The sequence below is a fragment of the Neolamprologus brichardi genome, chromosome 12, assembly GCF_056152115.1.
Source record: "Neolamprologus brichardi isolate AB-2024 chromosome 12, ASM5615211v1, whole genome shotgun sequence".
Taxonomy (NCBI): Eukaryota; Metazoa; Chordata; class Actinopteri; order Cichliformes; family Cichlidae; genus Neolamprologus; species Neolamprologus brichardi.
The window spans coordinates 24086153-24100348 of record NC_142115.1 but is presented as its reverse complement, the minus strand read 5'-3'; the positions used below and the strand labels follow the sequence as shown (position 1 = coordinate 24100348).

The following is a 14196-nucleotide window of genomic DNA, read 5'->3' as shown; positions in this document are numbered from 1 at the left end:
AGGTGTGTTAGCAGCAATATTACAGTAGCATACAAATTACTGTCCTAATATCCAGTGTTACAGCTGGAAAACCTTAAATGATTTCTATTTGAATTCCGCATTGGACTGTTCTTTCAGAAATACAGCGAAAAACAAGACGGTGTTGAAAACACAGTAGTTTAGATGCCATAGCTTCGATAAATAAGGTAAGAAGGAGAACAGGAAATCAGCTGGGATGTACCGGGAATGTTCTAGTAAACCGTCTTCGTGTAAGGCACCGGCCAACGCCATGACACCGATATGTTGTAGGTAGAATGTGTATCGGCAATTTGACTTGTAATCTCAGTTTTTCACATTTTTACACCGTAAATTACCCGTTTATTAGTAATTACCGTTAGTCTGACCAGTAGATGGTTTGTACGGCGTCACGACTCAAGCAGTCACCTGGATCTCTGATTGGCTCAGAGCGCTGATCCGGGTACTGCGCTAGAAGGAGCCCATTAGCTAAAGGTACCAATATGGCGGAGGTAAGAGGGAAAACAGGGGAGAAGCAATCGATGTTAAATCGACATTTTTAAAATTTGTGTGCTGTATTTTTCATTTTTACGCAATCGATTGAAGAAACAATGCTTTTTGCCTTGTGTGTAGCGTGTTTCGTCTCATAATTGTTGTTTTTATTTCTCTTAAATATGCTTAAATGTCTGGACTGATCCTTCACTACGAGGCCTCTGCGCCTTCGCTCTCAGCTGCTTCGGTGAAGCGGCTGTGTAAATTCATACGTAAATTTAACGTTAGCTTGCTGGTTCAAGTAAATTGCAGACCATATAATCTTTATGGTGAATGGAAAAATATTTTTTAATGTTCAGGCTGGAGTAGCGGCACCTACGTTTAAAAGGTTGCTCGACTTTATCGATTGCAGTACCGCGCAAACGAAATTAGTGTTTACATTTTTCGGTGGACAGCGTTAACATTTGGATTTGGAAATAGCTTTCCGGCTAGCTAAGCAGTACTGGATCTGCAATGACATATACAACCGATTATACAAGGTTTTTTTTATTCAGTCCTCTGGGGAAATTTTTTATTCCAGCGTTTAAAAAAACGTATCTTTCCCTGAGTGTACAGCTCGGCTAGCGTTGTATTAGCCACCTATATCAGGTAACATTAGCGACAATTGCAGTTTTCCTGCCCGGCTATTTTCTTGGGTCATATTACACACAACGTAAAAATATTTTATTGGTCATCCTGTTTTAATATTTGAGGTTAAAGTCCCCGAGTAATTTTTTTAATTCAAATTTTCTGTCTTGCTCCAATTTATGGTATTTTTTTTCCTTCTTTTCCAGGCTTCCCTAGGGAGTTCAAGTCCAGGTAATACAATTTACTGTGTAATCTATATTAAGGTGTGCTTTCAAAACTCTATTTTTACTTTTCACAAATAATAGTAAACAGAAATATCGAGATGAATTTCTGAAAATGTTATGAGTTTGTAATAAAGTAAGGTTTTGCTTATTGCACGATAACAATTTGGTATTTATAATTCTTTTATTTTTCTTTCCATTTTTCTCATTTAGTTGGCTCTTTATCATCAGAGGACCATGACTTTGATCCAACAGCAGAAATGTTAGTTCATGAGTATGATGATGAGAGGACTCTGGAGGAGGAAGAGTCTCTGGAAGGCGGAACAAATTTCAGATCTGAAATTGCAGATCTGGAAAAGGTATTATAATAAATCAGTAAATCCATATGCCATTCCAAATGCCATATGATAGGTGCAGTGTATAAATTTGTCCAACTTGAACATCTTGTACTTCGTACATGAAAATGGTATAACCCTGTGAAATGGAATTGATACATTTTTCCATTCATTTTTCTTTTAACAGGAAGGGAACATGCCTTTAGAGGAACTGTTGGCCATTTATCGCTATGAGGCCTCAGCAGGCTCCAGTATAGACAGCTCCTCTGGAGACCTGACTGATGAGCTCCCCGACATGACTTTGGATAAGGTAAGGAGTTGCTGTTATTTGGTAGTTATACAGTTGCTACTTTGTAAAACAATGCTATATTTGTAACTTATGGTTTTTGTATGGTGTACAATTTATATTCCTTTTACCCACTAGGAGGAAATAGCTAAAGACCTTCTGTCTGGAGATTATGAGGAGGAGACCCAGTCCTCAGCTGATGATCTGACTCCTTCAGTTACCTCCCATGAGGCCACTGATTTCTTCCCAAGAACACTTAGATGTAAGTGTTAGATTACTACTTTTAGATTAAAAGTATTTTATGTTTGCAACTGTCAGAATTAAATCTTTTTATTGTGTGCAATACAGTGATTAATGCGCTCATTTTTTTTTTTTTTTATGTTTTTTGTTATAAAGGAGGGTCACTTACTCTTGTGCACTGTGAGATATTCACTTCTCCCACTCAGCTGTTAATGAAAAAGTTACTGTTAAGGTTATAAAGGCTCGTTGTCTAACAAAACATTTAGATAAAGATGTGTTAAGTGTGCAGCTAATGTAGTTATTTGTGTAAGTTAAGCTTAGCTTATCTGTCTCTGACTGTTGTTCTCAAGTCCATTTAAGACTAAATTTAATTTTTAGCATGTCCAAATAGATCCAGAATTAAAAAAAAGTACAAATAGGTTGGATTGGAAAAGTAACTCTGTAACACTGTAAAATAAAGACAAACAGCTGGGATTTGTTATGCAGTTTGCATAACAAAAATGAATCATTAGCTCAGTCATTTTACTGGAAAAATATTTTTGTCATAAATGTGTTTTTGCAGCTGTGTTAGTTACACAGCCAACTTACCGTGGGTTTGTGGTTTGAAACAGTGTTTGTTCTTTCCTACCTAAATTCTTTGGAAAGCTTCAAGTATGTTTGAGGAGATCTTACAACCTTTAGCAGAAAAACTGGAAAAAAATTTTTGGGTAAAACATCAGGCTTCGGCATTAAGCAGCTGCCATTTAAATTCAGGGTGTGCTGAAGTATTTAAGATTTACTAATTTTTAAACATTTTTTTCTTTTCTTTTTTTAAAAAAAAATCCCCAGCAAACGCTATTTCTGACGGTGATAAAGAGTCAGAGTGTGATGAAGACGGCCCAAGCCCAGAGGACTCGAGAAAGGTAAATGATTTTTTTCATTTGGAAACATGTAAAGGATATAGTTTACTCGCTGTTTCATGTTAAGTTAGAGTCAGCTTGCTTTTGAATTCAGACATGCCCTCTTATGCTTTGTAATAGGAAATAATGGTGGGATTGGAATACCAAGCAGAAGTTCCTTCTTGCCTCTGTCACTACAAAGATGAGGAGAAAGGTGAATACTACTTTTTTTTTTTTTTGCTTTCATCACACGTTCCTAATCTATTCTTTAATGTTGCTGCTTACAGTGTTGTTAACCATTCAATTAAGAATAGGTGATGTACATCTGGTGATTAATTTTAACATCATGTATTTGGTTGTATAGCATATGAAGATGAAGATGAGTTACTGTGGAGTCCAGGTGTATTATCAGAAAACAAGGTTAGAAGTTTCCTGTGTGAAGTATTGTCACGGACGACAGATGAAAAGACGGGGTGTGACAAACCAGGAATGCATGTGCGAGACAATGAGCAGGTCAGTCATGTCTTACTCAGTCCTTTACGTGGTTTGATAAAATGATGAATGTGTTATTAGCAGTGCACCTCAAGAAAGGTATTTTCTCTGACATTCATATCTGTTTAATTGTTTCTGATCAATTTTGGCAAATGCTATAATTTTTACTCTTTCATTCTTTCAATGTAGGCTTTATGTGAGCTTGTAAAATGCAACTACAACACCCGCGAAGCACTAGAAAGATATTGCAACCATGTAAAGTCCTCAAAAGGTAAGCAAGTGATTTCTCATTGTGATTCGTTTGCACCTCAAGACACTCAAAATGCTTCACATGTAGATTTCACTTTCATTCAAAGTCATTATTATACATGGGCCCCCCATTTTCAGTAATTAGACAAATGAGAATTGATGAACAGTTTCTTGATCATGTGAGGTCGAGCTGATTGCAAGTATTGGACTTGATAGCTGTTCACTGACATCAAAATATGAGAGATCTTAATGCAAATGTAGGAAGCCAGGGGGCCAGGTAGGACATTAACAGGAAAAGGGGGGCACAAAGAAATGCTCTACTTTCTTATTCTCATTTAAAACGTCTAGCTTTTAATAAATAATTATCTGAGTCTTACAACCAAAGTGGTCATCTGATGTAAAATGTATAGAAATCATACATATACCAACAAGACCGTGTACATCATTGTCACAACAGCGTTTGTTTTCATTCGCAGGCTTTATGGCTTTTCTTACAAATACCTGGTGGCCCGGTCTCTAGTCAAAATGCCCGGGCCAATTTCTTTTTTTTCTTTTTTTTGTCCCAGATCTTGATAAAAGATGTGTGTCATGAAGCCGTGTTGGCATTTATTTGCACTGCTTTCCACTCTGGATGTCTATTTATGTTAAGCTTTAAGTATAAAAGGGTCCATTCTACATTTTTTTTTTAAGTTGTTGAATATAAACATTACTTTGTGCTGATATTGCACACTTTTTTCAGAACAAGAGTTTTTGAAATCTGCATAAAATTGCATTTTAAATTACTTTTGAATATTACTTTAAATATTATATATTGAATATTACCTTAAAGTTCTGCTAAAAGTTTAAATAAAAAGATTAGTATTGCTGAACTGCAAAATATTTTGGGTGTATTTTTTGCATGCATGTGTAATAGAATAGCTTTAGTGTTTTGTTTTTTAAAATTATAGTATGAGCTTGTACAAAATGCAGCAAGGTGTTTAAAAAACAGTTTTATTGATTATAAAATAGACTATATCGGATTCATATCAGTATCGGCAGAAATCCAAATTTATGATATTGGTGTTGGACATGAAAAAGTGTTATCATGCTATCTCTAGTCTAGTGTGTGTTACAATTTGCAAGGTAGCCGCTGTGAGTATTATAGGCCCTTAACATTTGCTGAAGATGGAGCTGAAGGCAGAAGATCCACAAACAAATAGAAATTGAACACGGCTCCAATGAAAGCATCGCGACAGAAATCAATACATTTGGTATTGTCCACGGGTGCTAGATCTGAGGCAAATTTAAACATTTGTTAAAAAATTATTAGTTTGTTCAATTACTTTTGAACCTTTGGAATATGAGAGACTATATATAAATGCCTGTTATTCCTAAATGGTTGATACTAAGTTTGGAATAATGGACCATTCAGTTGGGCTGAATTTTATTGGTGGGGTGTGTCTTGGTTTCGACATGGCCTGTGGTTACCTTTGCACACCCATTGTTAAAATGGATTCATGGTTTCATTGCAGAAAAATCACCTCCATGGTCTGAAGAGGAATGCAAGAACTTTGAACATGCTCTTCAGATGTATGACAAGAACTTTCACCTCATTCAGAAACACAAAGTGAGTGTGAATTTATGGTTCCTTTTACAAGTGTATGCAAATAAAAATGTATACAAAGTTTTGTAAACTCTGTCCCCCTCCTCTCCTCTCAGGTCACAACAAGAACAGTAGCAGAATGTGTGGCATTTTATTACATGTGGAAAAAGTCAGAGCGCTTTGACTTCTTTGTGCAGCAGAATCGGTTCGGGAAGAAAAAGTTCAGCAACTATCCTGGAGTAACGTAAGTGAAATGAAACGGAGTGTCTGTCTTTATTGCTTTGCTTCAATAAAATGGAAAAAAAAAAGTTCACATAATATGGAAGAAACAAACCCAGTGACATTTCTTTGTTTCTAGTGACCTGATGGACAGGCTGGTGGATGAAGCGGAGGGGTTAGCTGTGGACAGTTCCTCCTCCGTGTGTTCAGGTGGTGGTGGTGGTGGACGGCTGGAAACAACCACAGAACAGCAGCTTAGCCTGCTCAACTCCATCACTGCCAGCGACCTCACGGGTTAGTTACGGACCTTAGTTGTGCAGCGATGGTTTAAAAAAATACAAAATAAATTACTACTTCTTGTTGTTAACTGTTTTGTGTCTTTGCAGCTTTGAGCAACACTGTAGCCACAGTATGCAGTCCTGCAGAGGTTAGCTGCCTGGACTCCTACAGCTTTCCTCCACTGGACAGTCTCCATCGAGGTTCCCTGAACCACGAGGAATCCCTTGGATTCCCTGCTAATGGTGCAGAACCTGACTGCCTCAATATGCTTGAGGCTGGCTTCTACCACTCAGATCTGGGCCAGCTGGGAGGCGTGTGCGTCAACAAGGACTGTGAGCGGCCCTCCAAGAGACTCAAGATGGCGCTGCCTGACTCCTTTATCAATGACGTATCCGTGGGTAACCTCGGAGTGGACTTTGATGCACGACGGACGACGACGCATCACCACCGAATCACCGGCGCCAAAATGGCAGTATCTGTCACAGACTTTGGGAGCTTGGCTGGGAGCGGTGAGCCCAACGGGTTTCTGGGAGCACATGCACGGCACCACACACAGCACACTGCAGCACTTCAGTCAGAGTGATCTTCCTCATCTTCTTCCCTGTTCTTCCCTTTTAAGATCCCTTTTTTTCCTGCTTGTACATAAGACTGACCTCACTGGAAAATTCAATTTGTTTAAATTCTATTATATATATATATATATATCTATATATATGTATATGAATATACTTTTTGTTTTCATTTTTTTGTGTAATATGACATCAGTGATGTCTATCATATAGAACTAAAATCTTGATTTCTCTCAAGAGTTTATATAGCCATTTATTTTATTTTTGTTTTGCGGTCTTGAGATGTGTAACGTCCATGTACAGCAGGGCCCAGGGGCTGCAGTAGGAGAGAGATGTCTCTTCCTCCTTCACATCTACACCCACCATCTTCAGAGCTTCAGTACCTTATCCTGCCATTCTTCTAGCTGCCAAAAACCTAGTTTCCCCAGCTCTGGTGTTAGCATTTAGTTGCCTGTATTTGTTGTTTAAGGTGGTACTATTTTTTTTTCTCTTTTTTTTTTTGTTTTTGTTTACAGGTACTTTCCAGTAACCCAACTTGTGCAAATGGTTTTTATATGATTTGAATCTACCTGGGTACATAACTGTACGAAGAGCAACACTAGCATGGAGATTAGCTTGGAAACCAGGAAGTGTCGTGGCTTAAGCTGCTAAGGCCATCTTGTTTGGGTTTATCTCTTTATGTTCTCTTGTGCTTTGTAGTCTGTCTGCTTATTTACCTTTGTTCAAAGTGGCCAATACTGGAGGTTTTTTTCCCTTTTCTTTCAATAATGCCCATGTAGTCAAACCCAAATGAATGGCCTTGTTTTTTTTGTTTTTTGTTTTTTTTGTTGTTGTTTTGTTTTTTCTTTACATTTTAAAATAGGTGATTGAAAAATACCGGAGCAAGTTAATATACTGGGAGTCACCTTGTTTTACTGTTGAGTATATAAATATATTTTTAAAATCCTGCTACTTGCTAGAATATCAACGAACCATAACAGCAATATTGCAATGCAAAGATTTTTGGTTGGGTTAATAGCCATTTAAACCTCGACACAGTAAAGTATGTATTTATTGCATATACTTTTCTCTTTCTAAAGTTTTATCTCACCCTTTCAGTTCATGCTTTCACTCACGCTACTCTTAGGCAAGTTAAGCTGTGTGTGTGTCCTAATTAAGTGGATATGTTCCTAAATCAAGTAGCGCCTTTTTTTCCCCAACCTGCTAGCAGTATTATTTTTTTTAAAGCTTCTCTGAGTTTGTATTGAACCTCTGCCTAGCCTGTACTGCCTAGTTATGCCTTTTTGAAATCCGGTTGACAATATTTTGGAGCCTAGTAGCAGAAATGGAGCTGTTTTTCGCTTGACTGAAGTTCATAATTGTGAGTTGTAAAACGTTTAGCAGGTCAGTTGATTGGATGCAGTAGTAGTGTTTACTTAATTTATCTATGCATTGTGCTATGACTATTTAGTTTGTTTCAGGGGTACATCATGTTTGTTGTGTCCATTCATGCCTAATAATCCTTAAGTTTAATCAAGCAGTTCAGTTTCAACGGCCAGCATCAGAGAGGATAATCACATCTGTTTCATGTAAATAATTAGCAAATAGCCTTTAAAAAGTCTATTAACTGACCTCTTACACTTGTGAATCTGTGTTGATAAAAAGGTTTTACTTTGATTCCTTGTCAGAAAGGCAATAATTTGTAGATATGTACAGATATTTTGGGTTTTGCATTTTACTGGTTGACTTGGTGTTTTCATTTCTTTTCTCTCCTTGGAAAGTCACCCAGACACCAGGACACAGCTGAAACCACGCATGCCAGCTGTGCCCTGTTTCAAGTGTACCACTGAAAACGGCTTTACCTGAAGACGTATTGATATTACTCAATGTTGCAATTTTTGCATTCAAAACATGCAGCCATGTGTAAAAGACACTCATGTTTCTTTCCTTAAAAGAGTTTTTACATGTTGTCGTCGTCTATATTTGTCTCGATGGTAACGGGATGGCTGCTGCTGTAAGTGTGTGGAGAGCTAGTTTCTCTTTTAATGCAATGTGCATAATGCAGTAGGTCCTCCAAGCTCTTCTAGCTTTAGCAGTGCAGTGATATTTATTTCACCTGTGGTTTGTACAAAGACTCAGAAAAACTGTCAGAATGTAAAGGCCATTAAGTAGTAGAAGTAGGTTTTTCACCACCCTGTGAACTCTCGAAAATGTGATATTTTATTGATATCTCTGGTATGAGACTTGTGTGTGCAAGCAAGCACTAAACAAATTTATTTTATATTTTGTATTGTGTTTTGAAGTTTAAAAAAGAAAAAAATATAGCAGTTGTGGTTTTGAAGAAGGAAACAAAGTCCTTTGATGAAAATAAAAACACCTTTGTGAATAAAAACCTACAAAACTTAAAAATGTATATCCAGAAATATAGACAATCAAAAACTTCACTATGAGAAATGTTCAAGAAGCTATCTTTATTGTTTATAAAAATTGTACATAAACATTGAGTTTTTGGTTTGTTTTTTTTTTCTTTTGTTAAACATTATTTTGTATTTTATGTTGTACTTTAATACCTTGTGTACAGATCCAGAAATAAAGCTCTGGAAAAGGTTCGAAGATTATTGCTGCATCTTTATCATTATGGTTACTCTTTACATGAGAGCGGCTGTTTAACAAAACTTGAGGCTTAAATTCCATGTGACATAAAAAAAAAAAAAAAAAGTTTTAGTCATTAGTTTTTGGACCAAGTATTATTTACAGCCCCCCCAAAACTGACAAAATCTCAGCTCAAGTTCTGCTTACCTGCCTGTTCCATCTGAACCAGCCTTAAATCCTTACAACCACAGGTTGGTAGGGAAAATGTATTGCTTGATTGGTTAGCAAGTGGTTGCTGATTGTTGCTGGGTGAAATTAGTCACAAACCATGTGCTATACCAAAATAAAACCTTGCACTTACTTTGGTCTCTATCAGATTGCTTCAGGTGCCCACAGTTTGTATGGAAGACAGCAACATGTCTGCAAACACTTGTCAACTATTAAGTAGTAAATGAAAACATTTGTCTACAAAATAAAAGCTGTCCAATCAACACAAAGGTGCAACCTTTACTTTGTAGGCAAAGCACTAAAAAGTACTTTTCCTAGTCACACTAGGGAAAATGGCTAGAGATTGAATAATGAACAACATTATTGGGACTGCGTGCAATAAACTCGCTGTCTTTTTCTTTTAAAATTGTTCCTTCCTTGATATGAGATCAGGTTTGCAACCACTCACTGCCTGATTGTAATTCATTGATTAATTAACTGTTAAAAATCTGCAAAATAGCTACAGAAATTCTCAACAACTACTTATATTCAGCCAGAACCTTACAGAGACATTCCTCCACAACCAGTGATATAGTTGCTGGAGGACAGTGATTTAACTGCAAAGTGACATTGGCACTCAGCAATTTTGCTTTTAGGAACCAGAATATAACACTTGAATAAAGCAAATTAATCAAGCCTGAGATGAAGCATATTGGCCACTGCAAAAACTGCCATTGCCAAGCTCAGGTTCAGAGCCAACATGTATTACAGGTAATAAAATTCCCTAAAATAGAAAAATAGTTAATGATAATATAGATTATCAACTTAGATTGCAAACAAGAGGACCTTGAGCTTGACTTTTTTGTCAGTTCACTAATTTGACTTTTAATAAAATAAAAACAAGTTAGACAAAGAGCAGACAATTTCACCTTACATCATAAAATATACAGACAATTCCTCTGCTTTTAGCCAAAAACACTACCAGCTTTATACACACTAAACCAGCTGCTTATTACCTTGATCTTCTGAGAGAGATCTGTAGAGTGAGAAAGTCCTCTGCCAGAATCACATCTACCCCAGTATCCTGCAAAGCCTCTTCAGCCTGTCTCTTTAACTCTGAAACATGGTCTTCATCTCCTTCCTTCACCATGGTGCTGGGTTTGTACCGCTGACTGAAGTGATTTAGCACCAGCCTCCGTGCACAGCAAGCCCGTGCTACTGCCGCTGCCATCTCAGGTGTGCTGTGCCCATGGTCCACTGCTTTCTCTCGGTGCTCGTTCCCAAGGGTGGCCTCATGAACCAGAATGTCCGCTCCGCTGCACAACCTCTGCGGCCCTTCCCCAAGCACCGAGCTACAGTCCCCTAAAATGCAGACTTTCCTCCCAGGAATAGCTTCTTCTAGCACCTCACTAGGCTGCACCACACGCCCGCTTTCAAGAGTTACTGACTCCCCAGCTTTGAGGCGCCCATAGAGAGGGCCTGGTTTCAGGCCTGTAGGATACAAAATGAGACCAGCTGCAAGGGTTGCTTTTCTGAAATTGTTTCTTGCATTAATAAATAATTGGTGACGACAGTTATTTCCATCTACTTTATATGCAGGGAATTTATATTTCTAATATTACACAAATAATGAAGAGATATCAAAAGAACAGAAAATACCTCTCACCTAGTTCCTTCAGTAGTTCTGTTTTCAACCTTCCAGGTCGATCTCGCTCCTGAATGCAAAAACCAAAGGAAGGGATGCGGTGAAACAACCTGAAGGCTTTGACCACAAACTTCTGGTCTTCAAAGAGAAGATAAGTGTCACTGGAGACATCCAAGGAGATTGTTCTGCCTGGTTGCTCCTGAGGATGGAGAGGGCCGCACTCTGCTGCCATCTGGGGAGACAGAGAGGTGCTAGTATTCGTCAGAAAAAAACAACATACAAGTGGACAAAATACAAAATGTAAATGCTCAGGTGGAAACTGCCATAACTGGTGAGCTGAGGAGATATGCTCAAACATGTACCAACGCAAGTCAAAGGAGGCATATCAGCAACAATTTGCACACTGATGTCTTTTAAATAAACAACTAAACTATCATGCACAGTAATAAAACAAAACAAAACAGAAAAAAGCTACAATTTAAAGATGACCCTAAACACATCACACACAGGGAAGTAATCATGTAAAGAGGAAAGCTGTGAAGATGCACTTTCTCTGGAGGAAGAGTATGACTGTCCTGCATGACAGGAAATCGTATATATTTTTATAAAAACATAAATGAAATGATGAACCCACAAAAAGAGAATTTTTTAAATCTTTTTGGCTAACATGGACTTTTTCATACCTCTTCAAAGTCTTTTTTTAGGGCTAAGATCAACTTTTAAAGTAAAAGCTGGAATTAGGTTTAGATTGAGGGTTTAGCACACAGTTAAACCTAGGGGTAAGAATCTTAAGAAGGTATTACTGTCAGTGAATGTCCTCACAAATATAACCTGAGCCCCCTAAACCTAAACCAAAATTAGTAGCAACAACTGCAATCAAGCATTTGCAATAACTGGCAATGAGTCTTTTACAGCGCTGTGGTGGAATTTTGGCCCAGTCATCTTTGCAGGATTGTTGTAATTTAGCCACACTGGAGGGCTACGTGTTCCTTTTGGTCAGCAGTGGTTTTCTCTTTGAACTGTCCCATGGATGCCATTGTATAAAGAGTTTTTTAATAACACCTAAGAGATGCATGTATTATGTGAAAGGTATCGGTCCCAGCACAGAACCCTGTGGAACTCCATGACTACCTTTGATGGGTCACTGTTTACACTTACACTCTGTCAGATCAACACGATTGGTGTAGCCAGTGGTGTATTTAAGTCTGTATTAAAATGTTGTGATGAGCAATACTGAAAGCTGCACTGAGGTCTAGCAGGACAAGGACTAAGACAAGACCACTGATAGAGGCCATAAGATCACTAGTAACTTTCACTACATCTTTATCATTTTCTAAATAGAAAATATGGATTCCAGATTTCATCATTTAGTAAAAACAGGGACTGACAGCAGGGAGGCGTGATATTCTACAACACAGGAACATCAAAACAACAAAATCAACTACTTACCTCTGGGTTAAGTTTTCCTTCTTCTGGGCTCTGGTCAGGTGTGGGCTCCAATTCATGCACTAAAAACCAAGAGAAAAGATGTGAACTATTATATCTTTAACCAGGGTATAACTTAGGTATAACTTGAATTATTTGATCAGTGTTCATCAAGCAGCATATCTAAGCCATCTACTAGGTTTCTTAAAGATTCTTTTTTAAAAAATGATGCAGCTGCATTAAAAAAAACAGCAGCAAATTATAAATAGCCCAGGGAACAAAATTCAGACTCAGAGAAACTGTAGTAAACAGAGCATCCACAACAAGCTACACTATCTGCTTGTTCTTAAACCCCTGTATTGAATGCTTTCAATCTTGTATCAATACACCAATCAGGCATAACATTATGACCACATGCAAGGGAAGTCAATAACACTGACTAACCCAATGAAAAACCTGGGAAACACCTGGCACCAAAATGCACTGCAGAAGGCAGTGTGATGCTTTTGGGCACCTACCTAATCACTGTAGCAGACCATGTACACCCATATAGCTTCTGTGGTATTCCCTGCTGGCTGTGGCCTCTTTTAGCAAGATAATATGCACTGCACACTTGATGTGTTGACTTGGTTTCCAAATTCTTCAGATCTCAATCCAATTTAATCTGTTCCATGGATGCCCACTTCGCAAGTTACAGACTTAAACGATCTGTTACTAACACCTTGACGCCACCACAGCACACCTTCAGTGGTCTAGGGGAGTCTGTGCCACGATGGGTCAGGGCTGTTTTGGCAGCAGAACGGGGGCAAACGCAATATCAGGCAGGTGGTCATAATGTTGTGCCTGATCAATTTATCAGGCCTTGGACCTGCCTGCGTAAGGGAAGAGCAGCTGTGATCCAGTGATGCCAAGAGTGACTCTGAGAAAGTGTCTGAGACCCCGTGGCCCGTAGATGTCCACACAGTTCAGGTCCTGCTGAGATTCAGAGCTGGTGTTGAGGCTCACAGTGCAGAGGAGACCAGGTAAACCAAACAGGTGATCTCCATGCAAGTGGGAGATGAAAACCTTGGTGATTCGCCCTGTGTGAAAAACACATCACATTTTAACACCTTCATATCAAGTCAGGCATTTTGCTGTAAACTGAATTAAACTATATGCACTTAAAACAGGTTCATGTCAAGATAGAGATGAGGATTTTTTTTTTTATTTTCATAAACAACACTGTGCACTGTTTTGTCTGTTTCATATTTATGAGCACTTATAAAAGGAAGTCTTAATTAGCCTACAGACAAATGATTTGGGGTATGGAAAGGCATGAACAGATTTGTTTCAATGACAGGACGTTTATTCAGGGGAAAACCTTTTTTTTATTTTTCCAGAAATATTTAAAGGACAGACAGAGTGTGTGTGTGAGGATCTGAAGTGGCACACCGGCTCTGAGCTGGCTCTTCATTAGCTGGGTCTGGGTTCCCTCTCCGCAGTCAAACAGCCAGCACTCCCCGTCCGTCCGCAGCACCAGAGCCGAGGCACCGCGGTGAGGGGACGGGTACGCCGAGCCCGTCCCGAGGAAAGTCAAATCCATGGTCATCCTCCCGGAGTTACAGAAAACTGTTAACTAATATCTGCCACACAGTAGCAAGCATGCCATGTCAATGAAAATACTGTCGCCCGCTGATGACGTAGGATGCGTGACGTGTCCGGTGAGGTATGATTAGTCGTAATTTTAAGATCACATATCAAATACGATGTTATATTCCCTCTGTATCCTATTGGGAAAACTGCGGGGAGAATTTGAACTGGGTAAAAATATGACCTCTTCCACAAAATTTCTTAATTCTTATTAAGTTAAAAAAGTTTCTTTTATCCAACCAAACACTTCCTTCGG

General features: G+C 38.5%; 2 protein-coding genes across 4 annotated transcripts; one reads left to right on the top strand and one right to left on the bottom strand.

The window, feature by feature from the left end:
* Window positions 1-460: 460 nt before the first annotated feature.
* mier3b (mesoderm induction early response 1, family member 3 b) lies at window positions 461-9051 on the top strand. Of its 3 annotated transcripts, none has more exons than XM_006789782.3 (13): window positions 461-506; window positions 1320-1344; window positions 1548-1693; window positions 1857-1979; window positions 2094-2217; window positions 3024-3097; window positions 3215-3287; window positions 3438-3586; window positions 3755-3836; window positions 5326-5420; window positions 5513-5640; window positions 5755-5909; window positions 6002-9051. In XM_006789782.3, the coding sequence occupies exons 1-13, from the start codon at window positions 498-500 to the stop codon at window positions 6475-6477; spliced, it is 1659 nt and encodes a 552-aa protein (XP_006789845.1). In that variant the 5' UTR covers window positions 461-497; the 3' UTR covers window positions 6478-9051. The 3 variants fall into 3 exon arrangements, with proteins under 3 accessions (XP_006789845.1, XP_087705334.1, XP_087705333.1); XM_087849208.1 differs by having other exon boundaries at window positions 466-489; XM_087849207.1 differs by lacking the exon at window positions 461-506 and having other exon boundaries at window positions 1278-1344.
* On the bottom strand, window positions 8877-13969 carry elac1 (elaC ribonuclease Z 1). The gene is made up of 5 exons (XM_006789781.3): window positions 13743-13969; window positions 13184-13390; window positions 12336-12394; window positions 10908-11118; window positions 8877-10732 (listed from the first exon to the last, which is right to left on the bottom strand). Exons 1-5 carry the CDS (start codon window positions 13897-13899, stop codon window positions 10254-10256), a joined length of 1113 nt encoding a protein of 370 aa, XP_006789844.3. The 5' UTR covers window positions 13900-13969; the 3' UTR covers window positions 8877-10253.
* Window positions 13970-14196: the final 227 nt, after the last annotated feature.

What these genes read in the sequence shown, in the direction of transcription:
- elac1 (XM_006789781.3), bottom strand. Translation starts at nt 13,899, where the DNA reads ATGACCATGGATTTGACTTTCCTCGGGACGGGCTCGGCGTACCCGTCC. An exon ending in GCTGCTCTTCCCTTACGCAG is followed by an intron (nt 12,395 to 13,183) that starts GCAGGTCCAAGG and finishes CTTGGTTTTTAG; the next exon opens with TGCATGAATTGGAGCCCACA. An exon ending in AAGGAAAACTTAACCCAGAG is followed by an intron (nt 11,119 to 12,335) that starts GTAAGTAGTTGA and finishes CTGTCTCCCCAG; the next exon opens with ATGGCAGCAGAGTGCGGCCC.
- mier3b (XM_087849207.1), top strand. Translation starts at nt 1,293, where the DNA reads ATGGTATTTTTTTTCCTTCTTTTCCAGGCTTCCCTAGGGAGTTCAAGT. An exon ending in CTTCCCAAGAACACTTAGAT is followed by an intron (nt 2,218 to 3,023) that starts GTAAGTGTTAGA and finishes AAAAATCCCCAG; the next exon opens with CAAACGCTATTTCTGACGGT. An exon ending in ACCTCATTCAGAAACACAAA is followed by an intron (nt 5,421 to 5,512) that starts GTGAGTGTGAAT and finishes CTCTCCTCTCAG; the next exon opens with GTCACAACAAGAACAGTAGC.